This window comes from Protopterus annectens, chromosome 5.part0, assembly GCF_019279795.1.
Source record: "Protopterus annectens isolate FY-2018-M chromosome 5.part0, PAN1.0, whole genome shotgun sequence".
NCBI lineage: Eukaryota > Metazoa > Chordata > Ceratodontiformes > Protopteridae > Protopterus > Protopterus annectens.
This window is the reverse complement of record NC_056735.1, coordinates 1,839,531,065-1,839,544,455: the sequence shown is the minus strand read 5'-3', so window position 1 is coordinate 1,839,544,455 and position 13,391 is coordinate 1,839,531,065. Positions and strand designations below refer to the sequence as shown.

Genomic DNA, 13,391 nt, shown 5'->3' with positions numbered 1-13,391 from the left:
TGCCAAAATCTAGAAGACCACTTCCGGTATGTTTCAACAATAAAAAGCACTGCTCTCATTTTAGTAATGTAGTTTACAGCATAATAATTCCTGAGATATGCACATTGTAAACTTACTGCAAAAGGTGACAATAGGAAGACACTGTGCACTGGTATCAAAATGTGGGTTACTGTTCTAAAGACAAGACAGCAAACACTGAAGAGGGAAATGCACAGATCCAGTTGCTCTCATACTTAAAAATGTTTTGCGCTGGACCAGAGTACTTTAAATTGGGCTGAACAGTTTATGAAGCAAATGCAGCAACTCTGCAAAACAGCAGTACCACTGATCAGAGGTCACTGAAACTGCATTTAATACACATTTATGAAAATGTGCATTTTTTCTTTTTATTGCTGTTTAGAAATGGTGTAACAAAAGAACCAAGTCAGCTCTTATAAATTATTTACCCTTCTACATACATCCAGCTCAACATTTTGACCAGATAGCACAATTAACCACATTTAACAGAACAGATCATACATTGGAAAAGAGAGCAGTTCAGTGTTGGCTAGCTAAAAAAAGAAGCATTAAGATACTCACTCTGGGGCTTGTCACATCTTACTTGACAGAGGATGCTGTCACCTGCAAGAGGTGACATGTATATATTACTACATACTGCACATACATTTTATATGTATGCATACACAATTACAGCAATACATTTTGCACTTTTGGACGGTGAGTGGTGTATTGGTTAACTTTGTCACCTCACAGCAAGAGATTCTCCAGCTCAATTCACGGCTGGGGTGCCTTCTGTGTGGAGTCTGCATGTCCTCCCTGCATTCATATGGGTTTCCTCCCACGTTACAAAGACATGTATCTGGAGTGTTTCTCCCCGGGCCTCCTCTGAAAATTGGCTTGTTCCAAGTCAGACTTTCCCAGTAAACAAATGTTAAATAAAAATAAAAATAAATAAATAAATAACACAAGAAAACCCAGAGACAGTGCTCTGGGCCAGTTGGGAAACTGGGCTAGGCTACTTAATGGTCTCCTGGATCCTATGACTAGTAACTACATTTTGACCTACAGTGGATACAAAAAGTTTACATACCCCTGTTAAAATGCCAGGTTTTTGTGATATATAAAAAAAATGAGAACACAATAAATTATTTCAAAACTTTTTCCATCTTTAATGTGACCTATAACCTGTACAATTCAATTGAAAAACAAAAAAAAAAATCTGTTCATAGGTAGTTGCTAGGCTATCGGCCCTAGGGCCTGTGTAAGCCTAGCCAACAAGGTTCCGTGGCTTACACCACCCATTTTACACTGGTGCTGCGGTAGCATTGTCGCCTCACAGTAAAACGCTGTCTGGTTCGATTCTCAGCTGGAGCGTTTTCTGCGTGGAGACATGCCTGAATGAGCGTACCTTCATTGAAGGTTGTGCGTCAGGGCTGGCAGCTCGGCATGTAAAAATCAACTGCCAATCATTAGCGGACCGGAGTTCCGCTGTGGCGACCCCTAACTGGGAAAAGCCAAAAGAGGGGAAAACATATAAAAAATAAAAAACATAAGACAGACTGGTTGCACAAGTGTGCACACCCTTAAACTAACTTTGTTGAAGCACATTTTGCTTTAATTACAGCATTCAGTATTCTTGGGTACACACCTGCCATCAGTTAAAGAGGCTCTGATTAACCCCGAATAAAGTTCAGCTGTCCTAGTAGGATTTTCCTGACATTTACTCAGTTGCCTGCTACAGCAAAAGCCATGGTTTGCAGAGAGCATACCTTTCAACAATGAAATCCCTTTGATACTTTGTATCAGTCAGGAGAAGGGTACAAATAAATTTCCACAGCATTGGATATTACCATGGAACACGGTGAAGATAGTCATCAAAAAGTGGAGAAAATATGGGACAAGTGACATTGCAAAGAACTGGACGTCCCGCCAAAATTGATGAATAGACAAAACAAAAACTGGTCAGGGAGGCTGCCAAGAGACCTACAGCAACACTAAAGGAGCTGAAGGAATTTCTGGCAAGTACTGGTTGTGTACTACATGTGACAACAATCTCCTGTATTCAGCACATGTCTGGCCTATGGGGTAGGGTTGCAAGACGGAAGCCTTTTCTTACACAGAAAAAACATCCAGGCATGGCTAAAATTTGCAAAACAATACATCAAGTCTCCCAAAAGCATGTGGGAAAATGTCTTATGTTCTGATGAGTCCAAGGTTGAACTGTTTGGCCACAATTCTTAAAGTTACGTCTGGCACAAAAACAACACTTCGCTTCACCAAACGAACACCATCCCCACAGTGTAGCATGGCGGTTGCAGTATCATTATTTGGGGTTGCTTTTCTTCAGCTGAAACTAGGGCTTTAGTTAAGGTGGAGGGAATCATGAACAGTTCCAAATTACAGTCACTTTTGGCCCAAAGCCTTCAGGCTGAAGATGAAGAGAAATTTCACCTTTCAACACGACAATGACTCCAAGCATACATCAAAATCTACAAAAGAATGGCTTCACCCGAAGAAAATTACAGTTTTGGAATGGCCCAGCCAGAGCCCAGACCTAAAGTCCAATAGAAGATCTGTGGGGTGACCTGAAGAGGGCTGTGCACAAGAGATGCCCTCGCAATATGACAGATTTGGAGCACTTTTGCAAGGAAGAGTGGGAAATATTGCCAAGTCAAGATGGCCACGCTGATAAGACTCCTACCCAAGACCACCGAATGTTGTAATTAAATCAAAAGATGCTTTAACAAAGTATTAGTTTAAGGGTGTCCACACTTATGCAACCAGCTTACTATACGTTTTTTATTTTTATATTTTTCCCCTAACAGATTTGTTTTTCAACTGAACTGTACAGGTTAGAGGTCACATTAAACGTGGGAAATTTTTTGAAATGATTTATTGTGGTCTCATCTTTTTATATCACAAAAACCTGGCATTTTAACGGGTGTGTACACTTTTTATATCCACTCTATAAACATTTCCAAAACTAAAAATACATCAGTATAACAAGAGGAGTTTCATTATCTTATTTTTTCACTCCACAACAAGTTCTCCCTTAAGCAAAGTTACTTGTTTGCCTCAGTTTCATCATATACTGATCTACTTCCTACAGGTGAATGGCCACTTCTGGTTGGCCACCTATAAGCTTCCAAAGGATATAACCTTCCAAGAGAAAGAAAATACCTTTCCAGAATTCTTGTTCTGCAGCCTGTAATGTATACAGTAAAAGCAGCAAAACAGAATGGTTGCCAATCAGTTCATGGCCATTCAGCTTCTAAGTAGCAGTACTAAATTTCTTATTAGACCCACTCCAAGACTCAACACTTGCAAGGATTAATAAATTGTGTACTCCCCAGGTAAAATAATCCAACACCCACGGAAGCAAACCTCTACATCAACAGCAAACTTGCTGCTCCTCTGGTATATAACCCTGAGCTATTATAGGACAGATGAGAGAGTGGGAGATCACAACAGGGAAGGAAATTTATCAAGGATACATTTATACTGTCTTTTATGGCCAACCTTTTAGCACCAGTGTCTCTTCCTAAAACCAGATCACCAGCCTCAGACAAACTGAAGTACTGCACAAAAACACAGTCACAGTGACTCATTTCATCTCATCCTAAACTGTGCACAACAGAATTAAAAAGAATGTAATTTGATCATATGCATCAACACCAATGTGAAATGTTGTAATAGATACCTGACTGCATTACATACTGAAAACTCTCTGATGGCTATGAAAAGCAACCTGCATCTTAGCAGAAGAGCTGTAATTTAACTCAAGCTTCACCCCCAAAGCTGGCCCTCAAACGCCTCAGCTGCAGGTCCTGTACATCAGGGTTCCTATCGCGAAATTGAACGTTAAGAAGGCCGAACTTGGTAGTTCGAAAGTTGAGAATGTCGAAGCCAAGGAAACCCGAATTCTTTCCCAGGGAAAGAATTTGTTTGGCCGTTTCTGCGGATTCGGCATTTTCAGACCGGGTCAAGGTAAATGTATGAACAGATAGTGACGGACTTTAGGGTTAGGGCGCGGGTCAGGTAAGTGTGCGATAGTGAAGGACTTTAGGTGCAGGTCAGGTAAGTGTGCGATAGCGACGGACTTTAGGGTTAGGGCGCATGTCAGGTAAGAGTGTGGTAGTGACCGACTTTAAGGTGCAGGTCAGGTAAGTGTGTGGCAGTGACAGACTTTAGGGTTAGGGCTGGGTTAAGGATAGTGCATAGATAGTGGTGTATGTTAGGTTTAGTGTAACTTTTGAAGGTGTTTGGTGTGACTGTGTTATGTATGTGTTTTTCGGAACAGCAAATATTTTCCCTGGGAAAAAAATTGCTGTTTTGACGTTTCGATGTTATCCAAATTCGATCTTCCAAGTTCGAACTTATGGTGTTCGACATTTTGGAAGTTTGATTTTGTGATATAGACCCGTACATCATGAGTGGTGCCCTATCACTACATCTATAATCGTCTAAGCATGTCATTTTGCAGCTCCCTGCCACAACACAACCCTAGAAGTGCCAATCTGCTCCTTTTGGTGCAATCCTAGATGCAGTATTTCACCAGTTCCTCAGAATAAAAAGCCTTCCAGCCTACATCATACATGGTCGAGCAGCAAAGTTCCCAAGTGATAAACCAGGCAGTTACAAAACCACATATTCCTGGAGGCAACTGACTGACCTCTTCCACGGGCAGAAGAGCAGACACTGGCACATTAGAGCAATTCCCACAGAAGATCCTGGTTCATTCTCTAAGCCTGGATCTTCACCTGTACAGACAAATGCCCTGTCTCTGTGCCAGCAGAACAAGCATCAGAAACATTTTCCCTTAATTAGTGCAAAAATATAGTATATTTTCTTTTCTGAAGTAATGTTCAGAATGTATCAACAATTCAACATACAAGACAGCTGTACATGAACAACTCCCATTTATCCCATGGAAATGTAATGCTTCATGTTACCTGCTGCTCCAGCTGTGAGATCAATGGCAGCTTGAACGACATCGTGTGGTCCTGTTTTAAGTCTGGGCTCTGCTAGATGGGGCTGATGCTGAACATCATCTACTGTACAACTCTGGTGCATAGTTCTGCAAGAAATAAGAGGCTTATTTGTGTATTTTCCCTCCATCAGCTTTATCCAGAACAACAAAACTTACAAACTAATCAAGAAATTAGTGGTTTAACTAAGGATCTGTTACAGTTTCATTTGAAACTAGAAAACCAAGGATATTGTTTCATGTCATGTAATGACAACAAAAGTCCATTACATGCATACGTGTATACATTCTTTACATAAAATAGTCTCTCGCAATGACATTTAATGTAAAAATATTCATATATACTGTGTGTGTGTGTATGTATATGTGTACGTGTGTGTTTGTGTATTTATTATGTGTTAACCGGGGTAGAGCACTAATCCACTAGGACCTTTTCAGACTACATCAAAGGAGAAAAAATATGAGAAATAAGTAACAGCATAACAGATGTATAACACTACTAGGCTATATAACATCTACTGAAACACAAGGCTTATATACACATTTAGCAAAGACATAACCAATCACTTACTCCACTCCTTATGTATCAGGAGGACACGATCAAGATGCACTCAAGAAATTTAAAACATAATGGAGGAGTAATACGTCAAACAGGTTGCCTACAGAATATAACCGGTAACACAAAAGTGTACGCAGTTAGCAGGTGCATTAATACATAACACGCACATATGCAATCCGTAATATATCACTTCGGACACATTCCTCATGATGTGTTTTTAATCACAGATGATGTAACTGTAGTATAAAGTTAAAATTTATGTATACGCAAGAGGTGGATGTAGATAAAGTTTGGAAAAAAGAAGTTATGTACTCACCATAACGTTCCATCTGAGTAGTTAGACTTCATTTGTCAGCAACCTGTGGGTTTCGGGTCCGATATGGATCCCAGCCGGCAGCTTAGCAAGCTAAAGATCCGAGCTCCAAGCTCCTCCCCCTTACCCATACTACACTGCAACCTCCTTCCAATCCTCAGATCGAGTTTGCCATCCACTGCGTGACACACAACAACCTAAGAGACAAAAACCTGACCAGAATAAACTAGACTCACTAGACGTAGGACACTGAGCCCAAAACACAGACATAAACCACCAAGGTCAGGAGGGAGGGAAGGTTGTACATAACTTCTTTATCTGAAGTAGTTAACTTATAGGTTCATAGGTAGGTACTAGGCTATCTGCCCAAGGGCATTTATAAGCCTAGCCAGAATGTGTTGGCATTCGCCTCCCTTTTAGATTTGTTTCCTGGGCCTCTGTCCAGCAGGGACATCCACTAGTCAAGATTTCTCTTGAAGAGAGTCAGTGAGGGGCTCTGCCTAAATAGATTGGGATTCTATTCCAGAGCGAGGGAAGTCTCTGGGACAGGAATCTATCCCTCCAGCATGTCCTATTTATTGTTGTGCTGAGGTTTAAATCCCTAGAGTGTGTGGTTCTAAAAGATTTGGTTTTCCTTAGGTGGAGCATGTCCATTTATTCAGAGTTTGACATGGCCTTGTACGTAAGGCAGAGGTCTCCTCTGAAGAGGCGGTAAGCAACTGAGTAAAGATGGAGTTTCTTTAGCCGGGCTGCATAGGGCATCTGTTTGAAGCCCGTGATCCTCTTAGTGAGGTACTTTTGCGGTCTTTCCAGCTGTTGCAGGTGTCGAGTAAGGTACATCCCAAATGGGGCACTGTACTCTATTATGGGCCTGATAAGCGATGAGTACAGGGGCACAATAACCTCTCTTGATCTAGATGCGAACCCTTTTGTGATTAGGTGGGCTACATAGAAGGATTTTCTAACCACTTTGGCAATGTGGTTATCAAAGGAGAGGTTGCTATCTACTTGGGTCCCCAAGTCCCTAATTACATCTTCCATACTTACTGGATTACCTACTATTTGATAGTTTGTGGGCACTTTATTTTACCCAAAGGGGATGACTATGCACTTTTTGGCATTTAGCTTAAGTCCAAGATTCTGACACCAGGTATTCGTCTCCGTGAGACCCTTCTGGAGAATGTCTGCGTCAGCCGGGGAGTCGATTATGACCCCCAGTTTGCAATCATCTGTGAACTTGGTCAACCATAGTCATCCCGTGCTTGCCTGTACCTCAGAGAAGTATATACCAAACAGGAGGGGGTCCCAGGACTGAGCCCTGAGGGACTCTGATTGTAACCGGTTTAGAGTCGGACATAGCACCCGCAACTCTGACCATGTGAGTTCTATCCAAGAGCCAGTTTGCTACCCATCTCGTGACATAGGGGTTAATGTTCAAGCTGGTAAGCTTTTCTATAATGCCAGAATGGGAAATGGTGTTGAAAGCCTTTGCGAGGTCCAGGTAGGCTGTGTGGACTACCTTTCCCTCATCTATGGCCTTGGTAACTGTTTCAAAGAAATCGACCAAGTTTAAGAGGCATGATCTGCCTTTAACAAAGCGAACTGGGTAGGGTCCAGTGTCTGGAGGTTCCCAATGTCTTGTTAATGAGTTCCATGATGATGTGCTCCATGGCTTTGCAGACCAAGCTAGTCAGGCTTATAAGGAGATAGTTCCCGGGATCCGTTGTTGCACCACCTTTGTGGAGCGGGATAACTGTTGCTGTACGCCATTCTTTGGGTACATAGCCTGTGGTGAGGCTGAGCTTGAACAGTGAGTTTAGGTGAGGGGTTAGTTCCTTTTGGAGCTCGTGTAGGACATAGCCTGGGATGCCATCCGATCCCATTGATGCTGTGTTCTTGGCTTTGGAAAAGGCTGTTTTCACCTGAGTGTCTGTGGCGCTACAATCTTCTGGAATGGACACGGGCCCTTTAGGGGTCGGGGGGGGGGTAAAGTTTGCACTGAACCTGTCAGCCAGGATGTTGGCAATGTCTGTTGGTTCAGTGTATTTTTTGTCATTTTGCACTAGCTCAGAGCAGATCTGAGTGCTGCCACTTAGATTCTTGACATAGCTAAAGAAGGCTTTGTCATTATCTTTAGCGTCTTTGGCAATTTTTCTTTTGAAGTTGGCCTTGGATGATTTTATGAGGGATCGTAGTTTCTTGCTGGTACTGATTAGGGATGCCTTCCCTTTTTGGGATTTTGCTCTATCATGTAGTAGTTTCCTCCTTCTGTTGTAGAGCTTATTTATGGCCGAGGTCCACCAGACTTGGTTTCCTCATTTTGGAGGAGTGAGTCTTTGTTTTACTTGGGATGGCTCGATCCATGCATTCCTGTAGGTGCACATAGAATGCATTTGTGAAGGATTCTGTGGTTTGGGCAGCATTATCCTTTAGCAGTGGAGCTTTGAAACTTTCCACCTCAGTCTTGAGAAGTGTGAAGTTTGCTTCTGAAAAGTTTTTTTTACAGTTGTTTCCTTGACTGGGGGGTGGGGTCGGGATGTGGATGTCTAGTGTGATTAGTTTATGATCTGATCTTACCAGCAACGGGTTTACCTCTGGTGTGGAACACTAGTCACCCATATTGGTGATGATCAAGTCCAATATGTTGTCACCTCTCATGGGAGTGGTAACCAGTTGTTCCAGGGCGTTTGAGTTTATAAACTCTAGAAAGCGTTGGGCAATGGAGTTTGTACTTGAGTAGTTTTCCCAGTCTATGTTTGGGTAGTTGAAATCACCCAATATCATGGTGTTGGGTAGGATCTTCATATTTTCCAGTGTTCTCAGGAATGCTGAGTGGGGGTCTTAAGACAAGGTGGGTGATCTGTAGCAGGCTACAAACTGAAAGGCAGTTTTGCCCACTGTTAGTTGCACATGGATGGTCTCTGAGGCCTTGTGCTGTGCTACAAGCCTGGAGGTGTGGGAATCCTTGATGAAGATGGATACACCACTGCCTTTTGTATTTCGGTCCGGGTTCTGGGGCCGAAAGGTATGGTATGAGTTATAGCCTGGTAGTGCTGGGGTGCTCTCTGGAGCCTTGAACCAGGTTTCTGTTACTGCACATAAATAGATTCCCTCCTTGCTGAGGAGTGCCTCGAGTGCATGCATTTTGAGGTTTAGACTTCTGGCATTGAGTAGCATTACCCTCAGTTTTTTGTTGCTTGTGTTGTTTATGAAGGTAGGTTTGTCTTTTGAGCCTTGCATAAACAAAGGCACTATGGGGGTGGCAAGAGCCTTGGCCAGTATTCGGAAGCCCAAGGGCGACAGGTGTAAGCCATCTCTTGCGAAGCAACGTGGCTTGTCGAGCATGTCATCCCAGGCTGACAAACACTGGATCCCCTTTGAATGACACCAAAAGTTAAGCCCAATTGTTAAAATCGATCATTTTTATCTTTATGCTGTGGCATCATTCTTGGTGAGGGCAAGATGCTAGTCAGGGTCATACTGGCCTGGGCTACATGTTCAGAGAGCTCCTCTATGTCTCTTTTCATGTACTCCAGGGAGGTACGTCTCGGGTCGTTCACACCAACATGGACAATGACAGAGTCATATTTGTACCTGTTATGGAGTGACCTGAGTTGCTTGTGTTATGTGGCGGATCCTGGAACCCGACAGGCAGCTTACAGTAACCTTCTCCTAGTTCAGTCTAGTGAGAGGGACGTCAGTGTGCCTGACAATAGAGTCTCCTATTACTAGTGTATTGGGTGTGTTGTTTAGCCTTACGGGCTGTGATTGCATGGCACACTGACTTTGTGAAGTATGTGTTTTGTAGTTGGTGTTGGGGGGTGGACGTTTGGATATCTGCTTTGGAGGTCTCTGTTGCTTAGGCAGATTTCTATTTAGAGCCTCTGAGTATGTTTTTGAGTATTTATGTGTGTTATTGGCCGGTGCCGATATGAGTGGTCTATGCGAGACTGGTAGTGTGGTGCAAGTGTTTCCCTTCTCCTCATGACTGACTGTTCCAGTCTTGGGTTGAGAGAGCTTGGCCTCCAGTCTGGCTGTAAAGTTGCATCTCTCACATACAAATGTGTTTGTTGGAAGGAGGAGAGGGTTGTCTGTGTACATGAGGCAACTGTGGCATTGCCTCAAAATGCCCAGATTCACCAGCTGGACTGGAGAGTACACCTGAAACTGCCCTTTCGACATGCCTGCACAGATAAAGTGGAGTTTCACTGATTGTTCGATTAGAGACGAATAGAGAGCCCTGTACTTCTGTATAGTATAGGGGGTGTAGTGCTAGCATTTACTAGTGCTTACTAGGAGATATGGGCAAGTGCTGGACTGAAAAGAAACTGTTTAGAGTGCTTAAGTTGAAAGTCTGACTGGTTCCAAGGGAAAAATTGAAGAGCAGACTTCGTGGAGCGGGAATACTTTAATCTTAGCTAAATGGCGCTGCGCGGAGGTGTGCGATGCGCAAAACCGCACAAATGCAGGTTTTTAAGGCAGGTAGATGAAAGAGATAGAAATTAGCCCAAAACAGCCAATAAACTACTAGTTGCTGGGCTGACACCACTCCTACAGGGTCAGATAGGCTGCTCAAAGCTCCCCACTCTCACTGGTGAACAGAGAAACGTCCTCCTATCCAAGTAAGGATATGGGCAACACAGGAACTGGTACCACAGCCCTGAATTCAGCAGAAACTGAAAACAGGACTAGACTAACTTAGGAAAGGTGGGAAACAATATATTTTTTCTTTTTTTACAGATACAACAGTACACTACACAAAAAACACTTTAAATGCTTTAAACAGGCTAGCGCACTTCAGTGTGTAGCCTACAACAGTTAAACATGTGCTTTTAACACAGAAAATGACTTTAAATTACTTTGAAAGTGCAAACAGAAAAAAAAAAAGCAAGTGTTTCATTTGGTCATCAACCTGTGGGACAGAGTCCCCAGCTACCAAAAATCTTGGGAGGCCCTTAAGGAAGGATATTCCGAAGCACTGCAGAACCAGTAGAAGCCCTTCCTCTAGACACCACATTCAGCTTATAATGAGTAATAAAAGTGTGAGAGGAAGCCCAGACAGCTGCTGAACAAATGTCATCCAGGGAAACTCTGGACCAACATGCAGCAGACGTAGCCATAGAACGAGTAGAGTGAGCATGAACCCTGTCTGGTTCTGGTAATCTATGTTCCTTGTATGCCTGTAAAATACAAAGAGATAGCCATCTACTAAGAGTCACCTTTGAAACTGGTTTCCCCAAAAAAGGTTTAGCAAAGGAAACAAAAAGCTGATCAGACTTACGGAAGGGTTTAGACCTATGTAAGTAAAAGCGTAACTGTCTGTGAACGTCCAGCAAATGAAGTTTGTATTCCCCTTTATTTTGAAAGTTAGGGAAGAAAACTTGGAGATTAATAGACCGATTAATGTTCGACTCCGAAGCAACTTTAGGAAGAAAAGAAGGGTTAGTCCTGAGAGACACCCTATCCTTATGAAAAACAAGGTATGGAGGTTTCATACATAAGGCTTGAAGCTCCGACACTCTTCTGGCCGAAGTGATAGCCACCAGGAAAGTTGTCTTCCACGACAAGAATTTCAAATCAACTACTTTCCTTTATAAAGGCGATACACAGCCGGGCGAACAGCAATTGTTTGAAAGGCTGTTTGCAAATTTTGCGAACACCGAAAGAAAAAATGTTTGACTGTGCAATGAGCGAATGCACAGTGACATTTGCTCACTGCACATTCGACATTGTAGGGTGGACTGCACTGCACTAGAGTGGGGATCGGAAAATGGTCCATTTCTCCACTGTAGTGTGATCTCGGAATTAGAATAGTAAAGTAGGGGGTATGTGAGGGGGTTCAGGTTGGCTTGCCCCCTTGCTTTACACTTTTTTCTTTTTTTTACATTTGATGTTAATGTTCGAAAAACAGCTAATTTGCTTTTCGAGTTGCTGTTTTTCAAACATTACAGACTGTCAGCATTTTCACTTTCGTGGTTACAAGTCACTCGTGAGCATTCGTACCACTGTGAATCACTTTTATAAAGGTAAACCCAAATCATCTGATGCTGTGGGTTTGAATAGAGGCGCAACTAAGGCCTGAAGAACCAAGGACAAATCCCACAGAGGAGAAGGATGCTTAATAAGAGGGCTCAGTAAAAAAGCACCTTTGATAAAGGTCTTACAAATTCTGGCAGCAGCTAGAGAGCCTGAATTTTCTCTTACATGAAAATGGGATATAGTCACCAGCTGGACTTTCACTGTGAAAGAGCTGGCCCTCTGCTGGAAAATTTGAGACATCTAATGCCACTGGAACAGGAGCAGTAAAATGATCCAAATTTATCTGAGAAGCCCAAATGGAAAAACGCTTCCATTTACTACGGTACACCTTCCTGGTAGAGGACTTGTGTGCCGCCACCAGAATGGACTTAAGGGGAAGAGAGACCGGGAGTCCTGGCAATTAACAGAACTGGAGCAACCAAGCAGTAAGCTTGAGGCTGTCCAGATTCGGTGGAGGAATTCCCGAGGGATGATTAATAAGATCCAGAATGAGATCCAATATCCTTGGCGTAGCTACTAGATGAGACTGTAGGCAGAGAAACCAAATCTGATGAGGCCAGAATGGGGCTATAAGGATAATTCTGCTCCCCAACCATCGAGCTTTCTGTAAGAATTTTGTCATGAGAGGAAGCAGGGGGTACGCATAAAGAAGACCAGGTAGCCAAGCATGGACAAGAGCCGCTGGGGAACCAGAGCGAAAAACTCACTGCACTTCGAGTTGGACAATGATGTGAAGAGATCGCAGCAAGGCTGACGCCACTTGAGGAAGATCTGTTCCGCTATACAAGAGTTCAGAGACCACTCGTAAGGCAAAAGGATAGTCTGCTCAGTTTGTCCGCCAAAATGTTGGACTGACCCGGGATGTGCGTTGCTACCAGAAAATTGTTGGTGGAGATCGCCCATTCCCACACTCTCATGGCCTCTCAACAAAGTGGATAGGACCTGGTCCCCCCCCCTAGTTTGTTGATATACCAGACCACCGACATATTGTCTGACTGAATCGCAACAGTTCCCAGAGGAAGAGAAGCATGAAAGGGCCTGCAACGCTAAAAGGACTGCTCTCATCTCTAGAACATTGATATGTAGAAAGGTCTTGTTTGGGATCCACGTGCCTTGGACAGTCCTGCCCAAGCAATGCCCCCCCACCCTAGACGGGAGGCGTTCGTGGTGTCACCATGGCTTGGGGCGGAGGCGTAACAAAGGGGCATCCTTCTCGCAGATCCTGGGATCGAAGCCACCACATGAGAGAAGCTTTGCACACTTTGCTTAGAGGAATTGGGAAGTCTAGGGGCTGGTATAACAGAGACCACTGAACTTGTAACGTCCACTGTAACACTCTCATATGTAGACGTGCACAAGGAACCAGATTTATAGCTGTTGCCATGGGCCTATGGCTCTCAGTACTAACTCTGCTGGGGGTGTAAGAGTCTGAAGAAGTGCCAAGACATGAAGAGTCAGGTTCTGAAGTCTGTCTGGGGTCAAAAATATCCCTG

The 13,391-nt window shown here is 43.4% G+C and overlaps 1 protein-coding gene across 2 annotated transcripts in view; it reads right to left on the bottom strand.

The window, feature by feature from the left end:
• The window catches only part of SLC25A15 (solute carrier family 25 member 15), a 423,035-nt gene that overhangs the window by 389,933 nt on the left and 19,711 nt on the right, over window positions 1–13,391 (bottom strand). For both annotated transcript variants that reach the window (XM_044071660.1, XM_044071659.1), the window contains exon 2: window positions 4,953–5,077. In XM_044071660.1, the coding sequence (XP_043927595.1) occupies window positions 4,953–5,073 (121 nt within the window). In that variant the 5' untranslated portion in view covers window positions 5,074–5,077. The remainder of the gene's footprint in view (window positions 1–4,952; window positions 5,078–13,391) is intronic.